This window comes from Erigeron canadensis, chromosome 3 (genome assembly GCF_010389155.1).
Source record: "Erigeron canadensis isolate Cc75 chromosome 3, C_canadensis_v1, whole genome shotgun sequence".
Taxonomy (NCBI): Eukaryota; Viridiplantae; Streptophyta; class Magnoliopsida; order Asterales; family Asteraceae; genus Erigeron; species Erigeron canadensis.
Genome location: NC_057763.1, coordinates 30623476 through 30640053, shown reverse-complemented (window position 1 = coordinate 30640053; position 16578 = coordinate 30623476). Strand labels below are relative to the sequence as shown.

The window sequence follows — 16578 nt, the reverse complement described above, 5'->3', positions numbered from 1 at the left end:
AATTAAATAAAAAGCATTTTTAAGTGAAATATGGATTTGCCACATCATAAACTTTCTAATAATACTATAAAAAATAATCTTGTTTTATTATATATAGAGATTATACAATTAGTCAAGCTTTTTTACTTTTATAATTGACTCATCTATATTTTTATCTTTTATCTTTATCTTTTCTTTATATATACTAAAAGACAACTGACCTAATTACTTATCGACTAATCATAATACTTAATTTTATCAAATTGAAATTTGCTTATATCATCATTAATCTATTTACGATTTATCATCAAAACTTAGTTAAATTATCTCTTTACGTAGTATAAGAGATATATATGGACAAAAGATTTATATTCAACAAATAATTTAAAAAAAGTTAGAGTTATAATATAATTAAAACTCAATTAAATTGTCTCTTTACGTAGTAAGATATATGTGGTTAAATAATTTATATTCAACAAATAATTAAATAAGATATTACTTAATTAAACAACTAAAATATTTAAAATATTCATCTAAAATTAAGATATTATTTATAATAGTGTAAAATTAAAAATGTAATACACCATGTGTAAAATAAAATAAATAAAATGTAGTGAGTTATTATGATTTTAAAATATTTAAATATCACTAAGTATGTCACAAGTTACCACTTTGATGAACATGTTATGATTTTGTAATATTTAAATATCGTTAAGCATGTCACAGTAAACAACTTCGACAAACATATTTTAAAAAACTTATATTATATTAAAACACAATTGATCTAATATCTAATGAACCAAGATTTCTAAAGTCGACTTTTGTGTTTAATTTTGACTTTAAATTAATAATTTTTTTTTTCCATAAAAAATTTACACTTTATAAACAATAATAATTCTAATATAATAAATAAAAAATAATAACTAATGCATATCCAATAGAATAATTTATAGTTTTTAATTTTTCATCACAAATTTACATTTTTAAACCAATAATAATTCTAATATAATAAATTAAGAACAATAGGTAATATATACCAATAGAATTGTGGGCTAATGTATATTCAATAGAATAATAGTTGATACACATATTAATATTATGTTCTATTATATAAATAATTATTAAAAATAAATAAAACTTAATGTAAATATATTAGGATTTTAAAAGTAACTATAATCCTTATTTTAAATTTTTTTTATTAATTGTGATAACATGTATAAGAAAATAAAACATGTATAAATATAATGATCATAGGAAACACATATAGCAATGTCATATTCAAACTTTTAATATTTAAGATATCTTTCATCTAAAAATAATATTCTATTTCTAACAGTGTAAAATAAAAAAGTAATACACCATGTGTAACAATAAAATATATAAATTGATAATGACCTATATATTATGTTTTTTTTACTATTCAAATATCATAAAGTCTATCACAATTAATTTACAATTTTGATGAACATATTATAATTTTGTAATATTCAAATATCGCTAAACATGCCACAAGCCCACAATAAACAACTTCGATGAACATATTTTTAAAAACTATTTCAATATAAAACTCAAAATTCTAATATATAAAAACAAATTTTTATTACTAAAAATAATAAACTAAATTCTAAACCATAATAAATTAAATTCAAATATTGATAACATCGTAAGCCCATGTATTCAACACGGACCTAAAATCTAGTTTATTACCAAGAAGATAATTTATTGCGTTCAATTACTGTATGAAATTACATAAAACATACTTTATAAGAATAAATTGACTTTATGAAATTTAAAATACACAAAAGTATTACTCGTATTAATTAATTATATCAATATATAACTTGAGTTATCTAAACTTAACATTAATATCATCGTCATATCTTAGTTTAAAATTTTTAAGTTTCAAACAATTACTTTATGAAAATGCCTTTACTATCTATTCTATATAATTATAATACCCTTTTTCTATCCTAAAATTTTAACTACTCATTTTTTTTTTCTCTCATCTATAAATCATTTTATTACTTTAATTCATTCAAAAATTTTTATCTCAAAACCGTAAATCGACAAATTATAAAAATTATATGGGTATTTTTAAAATTTTCATTAAAGAGGTCATTCGATATACTTTCGATGAATTTTTAAATCCGATGGCGGAACCCGTACAGCTAAGGGCGGATCCCGTCAGGTAGATCACCTATTGGATATTTTAGTGTAATTGGGTTAACTTGTTTAATCAATAACGTCATAATAATACATCATATAGGATTGGTGGTGCGGAGTGCACGCCTATTTGAATTTATTATGACCTTAGGGGAGAAGCCCCTAAGGTACGGGGGTCCGGGGGCAGCGCCCCTGGGAGCGGGGTCCAAGGGGCAGAGCCCCTGGCTGGGGTGAAGCTGTGGTAAAAATCCCTCCGAAATTTTAAGTTTTGGAACTTAAGGGACCAAAATTGGCAATTCGTGAAACCCCAATAACTGTCGTTTAGACAGTTAATATTTGGATAAATACATCCCGTAATCAATTCTGATCATTCTCTTCTTTTTCTTTTTCCTGGTTCTTCTCTCAAATATCAACACATAGAAAATTCTTAATTCTCTGAATTGTATCCGATTGAATAGTTTGGGTGAACCGCCAAATTGATTCAATCTGAAAGTGATTACACGCCTTTCAGAGTTTGTTTATATCCGGTTATCTGTTCGTTATTCACGAATTTCCTCAATAAAGATTGAATCAATTTACTGAAGATGATGAACAACGATTATGGGAAGGATATGATGAAACCCTTTGAGAAGTTGAAGCAGTTTACTGGGCAGGAGTTTCGTCAATGGCAGAAAAAGATGCACTTCTATCTGACGAATTTGAAAGTGGTATATGTTCTGAGTACCCCATGCCCTGAGGCCGTTGAGAATGAAACCCTGGAACAAACTCGCGCTCATTCAAAGTGGGAAAATTCTGACTACATCTGTCGCGGTCATATTCTTAACGGTATGTCTGATTCCTTGTTTGATGTCTATCAAAACGTAGAGTCTACAAAAGAATTATGGGATTCCCTTGAAGCCAAATACATGGTAGAAGATATGTCTAGTAAGAAATTTATCGTTAGTAATTTCATTAATTATAAGATGGTAGATACTAGGCCTGTCATGGAACAATATCATGAATTGCAAAGGATGCTAGGACACTTGGCACAATACGATATGAAAATGGATGAATCTATTTCTGTTTGTAGTGTGATTGATAAACTGCCCCCCTCTTGGAAAAATTTTAAGAATAATTTGAAACATAAGAAAGAGGATATGAATATGGTTCAACTTGGAAGTTGTTTCCAAATTGAACAATCCATACGTGATATGGAAAAGGCATCTGTTGGTGGTACTAAAGCCATGACTGGTTCTTCTGTGAACATGATGGAGGAGGGTGAAACCTCCAAGGCTGGTAAAAGGAAACGAAAATCTCAAGGCAATAACAATAAAGGGTCTGATAAGAAACCAAAATTGGCCTGCTGGAAGTGTGGGAAACCTGGACACTTAAAGCGTGAATGCAGGTTTGGTAAGGGTAAAGGAAAAGGCAAAAACAAGGCTGGTTCAAGTGGATCCAAGGATCCAGAAAAACAAGCAGGTTCGTTTTTGGTGCCATGTGATCATTCCGTTCAGATTTATTATATATCTGTAATATCTGAAGCATTTTATGTGCAGGATGATGATATTTCGTGGTGGACAGATTCAGGAGCAACTTGTCATGTTTGCAAGGATCTTCGATGGTTCAAGGACTTTAAACCAATTGAAGATGGATCTTTATTGAAGATGGGCAATGTTGCAACTGAACCTGTTAAGAGAATAGGATCTGTTCTATTAATATTTACTTCTGGAAACTCTTTACTCTTAAGTGATATTTTATATGTACCTGGAATTCGTAAGAACTTAATATCTGGTATTGTATTGAATAATTGTGAATACAAGCAGGTCATAGAAAGTGACATGTATATCTTGTCGAAACATGAAACCTTTATTGGATTTGGATATTTGAATGGAATGTTTAAATTAAATTTGGATGTTTCTTCTTTTGATAATTCTATTTGCATGACTTCTACCGTTTCTAGCAATAATTTTAGCAAATCAGAATTATGGCATGCTAGACTAGGACATGTACATTACAAGAGATTAGTTGACATGTCAAAGATGAGTCTAATACCTTCTTTTGATGTTAATAATGAAAGGTGTAAAACTTGCATGTTGACTAAGATTACTAGACAACCTTTCACTAAAAACGTCACTAGAGATACAAAGGTATTAGAACTCGTGCATAGTGACTTGTGTGATTTCCATTCTACTTCATCACTTGGTAATAAAAAGTATGTGGTTACTTTTATTGATGATGCTACTAGATATTGCCATGTTTATTTGTGTCATTCAAAAGATGAAGCTCTTGATAAATTTAAAATTTACAAAGAGGAGGTAGAGCTTTATCATGGTGTGAAGATTAAAACCCTTCGCACTGATAGGGGAGGCGAGTACTATGATCCAGTGTATTTTCAGTCCACTGGAATTGTACATCAGACCACAGCTCCTTACACTGCACAGCAAAATGGTATATCCAAAAGGAAGAATAGGACATTAAAAGAAATGGTTAATTCCATGTTATGCTATTTTGGCCTTAGTGAAGGTTTTTGGGGTGAGGCTATGTTGACGGCCTGTCATTTATTGAATAGAGTTCCTAACAAGAACAACAAGGTAACCCCTTATGAACTTTGGCATAAAAAGATACCAAATCTAAGTTATCTTAGAGTTTGGGGCTGTAGAGCAGTGGTACGACTGACTGAACCTAAAATTCATAACATTGGTCAAAGAGGTCTAGATTGTATCTTCATTGGTTATCCTAAAAATTCTGTTTGTTATAGGTTCTATGTCATAGAACCTAATGACTATGTATCCGTGCACTCTATTGTTGAGTCAAGGGATGTTGATTTTGAGAATGAGGATAGGTTCACATCTTTACCTAGACCTGGAGACACAGTGGCAAGCTCTAGTGGCACTGGTGGAAATGAACAAGTGACAAAATCACCTCTTGAGCCTAGGCGGAGTGAAAGAGCGCGAAAACCCAAGTCTTATGGGGATGATTTCCAATTGTATTTGGTGGAAGGATCAAGGGATGGAATTGATTTTCAATATCAATATTGTTTTAATGTTGATGATAATCCTAAGACCTACAGTGAAGCTATGGCTTCAAGGGATGTTGCATTTTGGAAAGAGGCAATCCAAGATGAGATTGACTCTATCATGCACAATAACACTTGGAAACTGACTGATTTACCACCTAGGTGTAAGCCTTTAGGTAGTAAATGGATCTTCAAAAGGAAGATGAAGGTGGATGGAAGCATAGACAAGTATAAAGCTAGATTGGTGATCCAAGGCTTTAGACAAAAGGCAGGTATCGATTACTTTTACACCTATGCTCCTGTTGCTAAGATTACCACCATTAGATTATTGCTAGCACTTGCTGCTACACATAATCTTGTAATTCACCAAATGGATGTTAAGACGGCCTTTCTAAATGGTGAATTGGATGAAGAGATTTACATGAAACAACCTAAAGGATTTGTCATGCCTGGTAATAAACATAAGGTTTGTAAGTTAGTGAAATCTCTTTATGGTCTGAAGCAAGCCCCTAAGCAATGACATTAGAAGTTTGATGAGGTGGTGTTGTCTAATGGTTTTGCATTAAACCAAGCAGACAAGTGTGTCTATAGCAAATTTGACACTTTTGGTAAAGGAGTGATCATTTGTTTGTATGTTGATGACATGTTGATTTTTGGTACTCACCAAGATCAAGTTGATAAAACTAAGTAATTCCTGTCATCAAAGTTTGATATGAAAGACATGGGGGAGGCTGATGTGATTCTTGGAATTAAGATCATACGTGGAGAACATGGAATTACTATCTCTCAATCTCATTATATCGAGAAGATATTAGATAAATTCAATCACAAAGATAGTTCTCCAATAAATACTCCTATGGATCCTACTCTAAAACTTGTGCCTAACAAGGGAGCTGCAGTGAATCCACTTGAATATTCAAAGGCTATTGGATCTCTCATGTATGCCATGGTTAGTACTAGGCCTGATATAGCCTTTGTTGTTAGAAAGCTGAGTAGGTACACTCACAATCCTGGTTTGATTCATTGGCAAGCAATTAATAGAGTATTTAGATACTTGAAGGGAACCAAGGATTATGGTTTGACTTATACTGGATTTCTTGTTGTTCTTGAAGGTTATTCAGATGCAAGTTGGATTACTAATTTGGAAGATCACTCTTCCACAAGTGGCTGGGTATTCCTTCTTAGTGGTGGTGCTATATGTTGGGCATCAAAGAAACAAACTTGCATCACTAATTCAACAATGGAATCTGAGTTTGTGGCATTAGCAGCAGCTGGTAAAGAAGCTGAATGGCTAAGGAATTTGATATATGAAATTCCATTGTGGCCTAAACCGATATCACCCATATCTATCAGATGTGATAGTGCAGCCACATTGGCTAAGGCATACAACCAAGTGTATAATGGGAAGTCTAGACACTTAGGTGTTAGACACAGCATGGTACGTGAGTTAATCACTGATGGTGTGATATCTGTGGTGTTTGTGAAAACACAACACAATCTAGCCGACCATTTAACCAAAGGGTTGAATAGAGATCTCGTGAATAAGTCGGCTATAGGGGTGGGATTAAAGTCCGTCAGAAATCTCTGAGCATTGAGATACCCAATTCCCATCTAGTATGACGCTAGATGCTGAATTCAATGTGGAAGGCTTAATGTTTAGAGATTGGAACACATTTAAAGATTCATCCCAAGGTATATGTTCGGACCTGCAAGATAAGGAGGTTGAATGTTTATATTCTTAATAGCTCTTTTGACAAATTGCATATGTAGGTGCAAGATTAAAGGAGCTACCTATGTGAGCATGAAGTTTAGCCGCTTCAAGAAGCTGGGACTTGGCTTTGACATGCTTATGAAGGATAGGGACATAGGCTAGTAAAACATATGTCAAGATAGAACTACTATGTGTGTAAACTTTTGTGTACATTATCTTCGTGTATTCATTAAAGTTCCCATGGTTCAATCGTTACAACACCATGAAATTCGAATATTCGGAATGTGTAATGTACTAATGTGAAATTCAATCGTTACGACATTTCATTTATGCAAAAGTTTGAATGTTTGAGACGGTTTGTTAGTTAATCATGGATTACACTAAAATAGGGGAGGATTGTTGGATATTTTAGTGTAATTGGGTTAACTTGTTTGATCAATAACGTCATAATAATACATCATATAGGACTGGTGGTGCGGAGTGCACGCCTATTTGAATTTATTATGACCTTAGGGGAGAAGCTCCTAAGGTACGGGGGTCCGGGGGCAGCGCCCCTGGGAGCAGGGTCCAAGGGGCAGAGCCCCTGGCTGGGGTCGAGCTGTGGTAAAAATCCCTCCGAAATTTTAATTTTTGGAACTTAAGGGACCAAAATTGGCAATTCGTGAAACCCCAATAACTATCGTTTAGACAGTTAATATTTGGATAAATACATCCCGTAATCAATTCTGATCATTCTCTTCTTTCTTTTTCCTGGTTCTTCTCTCAAATATCAACACACAGAAAATTCTTAATTCTCTGAATTGTATCTGATTGAATAGTTTGGGTGAACCGCCAAATTGATTCAATCTGAAAGTGATTACATGCCTTTCAGAGTTTGTTTATATCCGGTTATCTGTTCGTTATTCACGAATTTCCCCAATATCACCCCATATCACCGCCATCACCGCCGCAACGCGCGGGTACCTTTCTCTCGTTAATATTAATATATAATTTAATATGTTAAATGTATTTTACCAACCCAATTAACTAATATAGACTAATTAAAAGAAACTAAATAATACGAAGTATTTATATACTCCCTCCGTCCCATATTAAGTGTCCTATTTTGACTTTTTGAGTCTTTTCTCTTTCAACTTTGACCGTAAATATTTTTGTTTGTATTATATAACACTTGATATAACATATATGAATTGATTGAGCTTTACATGTACTTTCTATGCATTGATATAACTTTCATCAACTAATATATAACACAAACAAAAATATTTATTGTTAAAGTCGAAAGAAAAAGACTTGACTAGTCAAAATTGAACAATTAAAATGGGACGGGAGAGTATTTGTTTATTAAATTATTTTAAAAAATCGAGCATGGAATGTCTTGGCTGTATTAAATTCCTGCATTTAAAATGCAACGACATAGACACAAACTACGGTATGCTTTTAATTTCAGTTGGAAACACCACGTCTAATACAGTACTTTTTCTTTTGTTGAAAGGTACTACAGTACTTTTTTTAACTGTTTTATTATAAACTTTTTGCAATTTACGGTAAAATAAACAATTATACGAACTATTGATTTCAGAGTGCTGGTATGTTGCTCAAAATGTCCGTTAAAAAGAAAAATTGAAAATAACTAGACAAATACCCGTGATGACAGTGGCAAAAGCAGCAATGTATTGCGTAATTCATCTAAATGTAATCGACCTAAAAGGGTAGTGGAAGTATTTCTGTAGAAAAGAGAATGATGGTGTAAATCTTTTACTATATTAAAGCATAGTTGTTTTAATAATTTATTAACCAATCACAACTCTCCAATTTTTTAAAGTTGATTTTAATTTAACCTTTTTTATTTTACATCACAAATTTACACTTTTTAATCAAAATTCTAATATAATAAATAAATAATAATAACTAATAACTAATATGTATTCAATAGAATAATAGTTAATGTATATTTAATAAAATAATAGCTAATATATATTCAATTTCAATATTGACTTTTATTTTCAATTTTAGCTTTTATTTATAAAAAGAATTTCCATAAAAAAAAAGGCTTTCAAAATCATGGGAAGGGTCAAGGCCTCAAGGGAGCAGTTGGGCCAAGTCTTATTTGAGGTATGGTGGACTCTCAGGGTTTCTTTTAAAGCATGCAAAAGTTGCAGTGAAAACAAGAAGATGAAATGAACACAATCATTTTGAAGGTGTTTAAGGTTTTCTAGCTAGAGCTAGGGAGGGAAAAGAAGAGGAAATAAAGATTCAAAATTATGATGATTTTTGTAGAAAGTAGTATCGACTTGAATGAAGGGTAAGAAAAAAGAGAAAAAAAAAAAAAAAAAAAAAATAGAAAGAAAAGAAAAGAATTGGGCTTGCTAACTATACAGATGGATTTTGGTTTGGTTTTATATGTTACAAGCCTGCTCTTTTGATTAAAGCAGCCAAGAAAAATGGGCCTGGACTCTAAAAAAAAATAGAATAATATTACAGTAAGCAACTCGCAAGCGCTAATGATAGTATGATACGTAATAGACCTAATATTTATAAGCTAAAACATGTTAAATTAACTAATTACTGACACATGGATTTTATTATTTTTGTTTCTTCCCCATCTCCATCTTCGATCATGCTATGTCTCATTTATCTCTTTTTTAAATATACGAGAGCAAGTATTCGTGCGTTGCGGCGGTGAGATGGTTAGGTTGATAGGTCATAAAATGTGATAGTCAAATACCTTAGCCATACGGGCTCCGTCCTTGGATTTAAAAATTCGTCAAAAATATATCGAATGACATCTCTAATGAAAGAGCATGAAAATTTAAGAACACCCATATAATTTTTATAATTTATCAATGTACGGTTTTTGAGATAAAATATTTTGAATAAATTAGAAGACTAAATGATTTATGGGGAAGAGAAAACAAATGATGGGTTGAGATTTGGGGAGAGAGAAAATGTGTTAGGTAAATATAGAATTGATATATAAGCATTTTGAGAAAGTAAATGTTGAAACTTAAAATGTAGACAGATAATATATGCTTTATAATATAGTATAGATATATTTATGTTTATAAACTTCAGTCAATGTATCTGATTACTACATACCAGTTTTTGAATATGTAGACGCAATGACGCAAAGATGTGCTAGTAACAAAAAAATGTGCTTTGCCATTAGAGCATCCTCAATGCTCTAATCAAAGACTTTTTATGCTAAACATTTAAATAACAAAGAAAATTCAATATGTAAAAAAAAAAAAGACTTTTTGATATTGGAAGGATTATAGTAGATGCTTATAAGTGTTGGTAGCTTTTAAGTTTATAAACATAAATCTAATAAAAGTTGTTGGTAGCTTTAGGTTGTAAATTATGGGATTAACCCTGTTTGTTTGTATTTTTACTTATTGAACAAAAAGATGCTAGAAGACAATGTATCAACTAAGCGTTAACAAAAAACATCACAAATAAGTTTAATTATAATAGATACTAAAAAAATTTTAGGTGGTGAATAAGTGAATATTTACATGCATTTAATCTAATTAATCTACATCCACTTCAAATAAATCGGAAAAAAAAAGATATATCCACCGATCAAGTGAACATTGTTATCCTATGTAAAAGCCTTATTTTTTTTCATGCACTATGTTATCAAAGTTGTAAGAATTAGAGTATTCATATACTCCCTCCGTCTCATTTTAAGTATCCTAATTTGACGTTTAAAGTCTTTTTCTTTCAACTTTGACCGTAAATATTTTTGTATGTATTTTATAATAATTGATAAAACTTATATCATTGAAAAATAAAGTGAAAACTCAATCCATTCATATATTTTATGTTAAGTATTATATAACACAACAAATTATAATTACGGTCAAAGATTAAAGAAATGACTTTGAAAGTCAAACTAAGACACTTAAAATAAGACATAAGACGTATGTGATTAATTGGAGTGCCTAAAAACATACTTTTAGTAATTCAATATTTCACACAAGTCTCATGTTTTTTCTTTTTCCTTTCTTATAATTAACTTCGGAATAGGACCAATTATTCCTAAAAGGGACTTGCTAAAAGTATAATTAACTAGTGCCCCTAATGCACTAGTTAAGAAATACTTAATGAACATGTTATTTCCTTATTAATCAAAAATTATTTTTAATGTGTATTAATTTAACATAACAATTTCTATTTTTAAATGAATAATTAATACATATTTTCATATTTTATAAAGATTGAACTTCATTAAATGCTACTTAACTGATGCACTAGGGGCAATAGTTAGCAAATCCCTTCTTAAAATGCTTTCTTTTAAAAACAAAATAATAATGGCGACAAAATAAAATCTCTATTAATGAAATAATTATCTGAACTTTTAATATGATATATTGATATTTATTTTGTTTTTTGGTGATAAATGCTTCTTTCAATCGAGAGAGGGTTCAAATGTTCAACTAACCATTTGGTGGCTATTATTTTAGGTCACATGTCACAGGCAATTGTTGGCCACCAAACTCATCTTTAGTTGGTCTTTGAATTCGACTTTCAAGTCCCACTTTATGCAAGTATAATATATAGTATCATTTTCTTATAATTTAATTTTCTTAAATTTATATAATGAATGCTAAATATTAAGTTTTAAAATTTAGTGGATCGACCTAACCAAGTCAAAAGGAAAACCCCAAATACACAAGCTTCATAAGACAAAATTTATGGTGTCTGGTACTTTAATTAGGTGTATAAGTTGCCTCTTGCTGCCGCCAAATAAATTGACTTATACGTAGTTTTATTATTTCCATTTTTAATTGTCATTATTGGTTTTAACAAAACCATTTTGTCGTCATATTTTTTTAACAATAATAGTAGTAGTTTTCTAACTAATCTCTTTCTAGAAAATTAATTATGTATTACAAATTTAATAAGCAAAAACCTATTACTTTTCTTTTAACCAACTGGGTTGGATCAGTGGTTGAAGCCCATGCCTCTGAAAACAGAGGTCATGAGTTCGATCCTCATGCCCAGCAAGGCTGGAGGTCCTATCTTACCTATGGTAGAACCTGGAAGCAGTCTCTTTACCTTTGGTAGGGGTAACGTTGTCTACATATCAACCTCCCCCATACACCGTCGAAGACGGTATTGGGACCCAAAACCCGTGAAAGACGGCATTAGGAGTTACTTATTTACTTTTTCTATTATTTTTTTTTTATGGTTCGTCGGATTCATTTAAAATGGAAAGGATTAATTTCTTTACTATGTACTATATCTAGATAATGACCCTTGTGTTCGTTAACCTTTCTAATCCGAACTTGTTTGCCACTCATCACAAATAGTTAAGAGATCGAAATAATTTGATCTTAATATACCATATATAGAATCAAAATCCACTATGCACTTGCAACTTGAACCCATATTACCTTAAAACTGTTCAAGTGAAATTATTAATACCAAAAATAGAGAGAAACAAATGTGCAAAGAGCCTCTTGCTTTGCTTGATTTCCTCTTTGTAATATTTTGACGAAATATTGCATAGCAGGGCATCTCTTCAATTGGCTTCCCAACTTTCCACTCCAAATGGTGTCAAAATATACATTTTTTTTCCTTCTTTACAAACCTCCCTTCAGTTTCTTGATCTTACACTCTTTCCAAATTTAGAAAGATAATGTAACTCATTGGTCAAGTCTCAAAATGTAGCTGCCCAAACAGCGTTTTCGCCCTCACCACATCGTCTATGGACTTCCTTAATCCTATCGACAGACCGACAAATGCCACTGCAAGTCCAGTCAAATGATGCTACACACGCATTACCCGCTTGTGCCTTCCACTCACAATCTATAGACCAACATGTTACCAATATAACCAAAGTTAGAAAACGTCGTTTATGTCATTTGTTAATGTTAGATATTAAGTTCTCAACTTACCAGGGGGAGTTCCACAACATAATCTTCGGTCATCAATATGCTCCACATCAAGACCGATAAACCAAGAACCCAAAGAAACATCTTCATTTGCATATTTGTGCAATACGTGTCTGAAATGTTTGTTTTAAAACAGATGTTAGAAACCAAAAGGAATAGATTATAGAGTACTTAAATGAGTTAATAATGGTTTTGAGCAAGCGAAACTTAACTGGTTCAATGATATATATGTAGCCAAATCTTTTGATATAGCGTATAATTGTCCTGTGGCATGTCGGAAATACTTGTTTCCTGACTCGCCAAATTTCCAATGTTCTGGTTCATGGTACCTTACTCCTCTGTTACATCAAACATTAATCAATACAATGCAACAAGTTGAAGGCTTTCAATAAATGTATTTAATATACAAGAAGATTAGTTGACTTACTTTTGAGCTAGTACTGGACCAGATTTCATGCATCCAATATATACCCTTTTTTTCTTCCTATGTCTAACTAAAGTATGACCTAGTGTGGCTGCAGTTAAGATTCAACACGGGTTAGGTTGCATAATTGACTTGATACACGTTAGAATCAGTATAGTCAAATTATGAGCATGCTAGTTTTAGGACTGAAACGTCCTAAATGCAAATCAAGCACTTATATACAGTAGCTCTTAATAGCAAAGTAATACGAGTAATTTGTAAGCAGAGCGGTATAAACCTTTTGTAGTTGTTAATAATATGTCACAATTGAATCTAACATGGACTATTAAGTATGGAGAGACCAAAGTTACCTATGTTCACGTGGACATCATCGTCCACTTTGATGTAAAACTCAGCATCCCACATAGTAACAGCGGTTGCAAAATATTGTTTTGTCTTTGCGGATAATTCTAGGTATCCCTCTACATGGTCCTGCACATACGCAATTAGTTTTTAGGAATTTCAGATAGATTAACCAATTTATTACGAAGTATTAAGAAAAGATCAACAAGGCGCACCAGTCTCAAGAAATCACCATGCTTTCTATCTTCAGCTTCAATAGCTCGATCTAGTATGCCCCCTTTCGTTGCACTGGCAAAAGCAAACATACAGATTATTGGGTTAATTTGCACCCATACCTACTTTTTCAAGTTCCATAACTTTTTTTGATTCACAAATAAATAAAAATTGATAGCATGACTTTAGATCTGATAAACTTTAAACATGAAGCTCAAATGATTAACAGTATCAAAATCTAGGCACATGAGATTCTGAAAAGTTAACATTATCATGCTTTATTTTTACAAAAGCTCTTTGGTTGATATAGTTGGAGGGACCTGACTTTGTCCATCATTGTTACAAACAAACTATTATTGTTTTGAAATATCACAACAACGTTGTATCCAAAAATTAGCAAACAAACGTGGAAGTTAATTACAATAGATTATAATGTTAATTACTATTTACAAATGTGATTAAGGAAAAAAAAAAGTACCTATGGCCAATGACGAAACGCATTATAATGCCCTTCTCTTCCTCTAATTTCTTTCTTTTGTCACCTACACATTCCAAAGTTAAAGATAATGAGGTTAGACTATGAACCAAGAAGTAAAGCAATAATCATGCAAATTACATGGGCCAATTTGGGGCCATTTCCTTATCGTTTCACATTTTGTTTTATGACTATTGGGTCAAATGGTAAAAGTTAAATCAGTTGCAAATGAGTCATATAGATTGAACATGTCGAAAGTATCTCAAAATGTATCTTTAGTTCATAAACACACCTAAAACTTTTTATTTTGTAAGAAATAGATTATATTTAGAAATGAAACTAGTTTCTGTAATCCCTGGACACACTTTATTATTATTTTTTTTTTCTTTTTGGAGATGTGGTGTTTTCGGGTCAACCCCTAACTTGGCCCGTTACCCAACCCATCCATTTTCCCTCTTCCGGATCAGAGTCTTATGAACCTTGAGGCATCCAAGTAGCTCGCACAGAATCTCTTCTTTTACGACTGCTAAAAGCTGTATTAACGCCAACAACCATTAAATACTTTCTCTTCTCAGTTGAACTCCTTGTGTCTTCTTCTGATATTGGAGATCCATTCGCAATTGATTCCTGAATGGACCGTGCTGCAGCTAACTCCATTTCTAAGCTCGATATTGTTTTATCTAATGTCCTATATCAACAAACCAGTCATCATAAACACATATATTTCACAAAAAACAAAAGCTAAAAAAAATAAAATTTGATGCAGCTACGACTCACTGTATAGCCTGATGAGTTTTCGATACCTCCCCAAATATCTCTTTTGGATCGCGCTTTACATTCTTAATCTGTAACCAAACAACTCAAATTAATCAAATTTACAACAATGAATCTTTAACAAAAAAAAAGGGGGGTAAATATAACTTCAAAATTTCTTAAAGAGATTAACACATACCTTACTTAGATCACATCCTTCCGATACTAACTTTAGGCCTTCGGATTCTAGAAAAGTTGGTCTTGTAATAAGTTTAGAGTCAGACACTGCCCACATTCTGTAACCAATTTCTTAATAACTTATAAATCCAACATCATTATAATTTGTAACATACTTCCAAAATAGTCACCATATACAAAACTGCCCATATATCTCTTTATTTCCCAAAAGGTAAATTTTGTTTTAGAAAAAAGTACACAAAATGATCAAGTGGCAGAAACCAATCATGAAAAAGTTTCTTCATAAACAAATTACAGTACTAAACATCAAAGACCAAAAGCACTAAAAGCATCATAAATTAGATCTGCAAATTTGTTACAAGGAATGGGACTTATGTAACAGAATATATCACAAAACTTCTAAATATAGAAAGCCCATGATTCATACAATATTACACCACAAAAATGTTTATTGAAACAACACTAGTACACTTTCAAGTTTCAACTACCATTTTTTTTTTCCTTTTGAATTAAACTGTTACCATAACAATAGAAACATCAATATTCAATACATCCAATTTCGTACTTTCATTGCATTTTTTTATATAAACTTTTATTCTAAGAATAAAACTTCTTGGCTCTTGCCATTTTTAGAAGGGAGTTATTTTATTTAAAATATTTTATTGTGTGTTAGCATAATCCTTATTATATGATATGAAAAAATGACTTTTTGGGTACTAATAAAGAAAATAGTTGAGATGATATATAAATAATACCTATTGGTGAAGAGTAAACCAGCACAAAAACTTCCAATACATAATAAAAGTGTCCATTTTTGTGATATAAAGCTTCTTGAAGATTGTTGTTGCTGATGATGATCTCCTCTGTTCTTCATAATTAGTTTTTCTTTCATATCTTGAAGAAACTGACTTTTGTGCCCCCAATGAATAGTACTATTTATTTAAGAAAACCCATTTCATAAAGACCAAGAAGAAACATACAAGATTGTTTACTTCATTAACAAACTTATTTGAAATTTGAGGTCTAAAGAACAGAGGGAAAAAGAGAGATATGTGTTATGAGAATATATAAAGAGGTGCCATGTACTTATTCTAGTTTGTACCTTTCCTTCTTTCTTTGGTTTCTTTTTATTTATTTTTTTCTCTCTCTAACACACATATATATAGTTATATATATATATACTCCATATATACTCTAAATTTTGTATATGTATATGTATATTTTTCTCTTTGCAGAGAAGGGACTTCCAACAGAAGTGAAGGAAGACCCACTAACTACTACCCCCTAAACAATTCCAAAAGTACATAATGGTCCCTCATTTATTGAAGGGTCAGTTTCAATCTACTTATTTATGAGAAAATGGGAATCACATTGTATTTTATTTATTTATACACTAAAATAAAAGGTCTTAAGATTTAAGTATTT

At 31.5% G+C, this 16578-nt stretch overlaps 1 protein-coding gene across 1 annotated transcript; it reads right to left on the bottom strand.

Moving 5' to 3' along the window:
- Window positions 1-12169: 12169 nt before the first annotated feature.
- Window positions 12170-16283, bottom strand: LOC122591130 (probable beta-1,3-galactosyltransferase 2). Its single transcript, XM_043763345.1, has 11 exons — window positions 15909-16283; window positions 15155-15251; window positions 14980-15047; window positions 14682-14890; window positions 14206-14269; window positions 13730-13802; window positions 13523-13643; window positions 13176-13263; window positions 12961-13086; window positions 12752-12861; window positions 12170-12662 (listed from the first exon to the last, which is right to left on the bottom strand). The coding sequence occupies exons 1-11, from the start codon at window positions 16043-16045 to the stop codon at window positions 12514-12516; spliced, it is 1242 nt and encodes a 413-aa protein (XP_043619280.1). The 5' UTR covers window positions 16046-16283; the 3' UTR covers window positions 12170-12513.
- Between the last annotated feature and the right edge of the window lie 295 nt (window positions 16284-16578).

Bases quoted from the DNA above. Each gene is read 5' to 3' on its own strand.
- LOC122591130 (XM_043763345.1), bottom strand. From the start codon at position 16,045: ATGAAAGAAAAACTAATTATGAAGAACAGAGGAGATCATCATCAGCAA. The intron at 12,862-12,960 runs GTTAAGTTTCGC...CAAACATTTCAG, and splicing joins ACATATATATCATTGAACCA to ACACGTATTGCACAAATATG. The intron at 12,663-12,751 runs GTAAGTTGAGAA...GTTGGTCTATAG, and splicing joins ATGTTGTGGAACTCCCCCTG to ATTGTGAGTGGAAGGCACAA.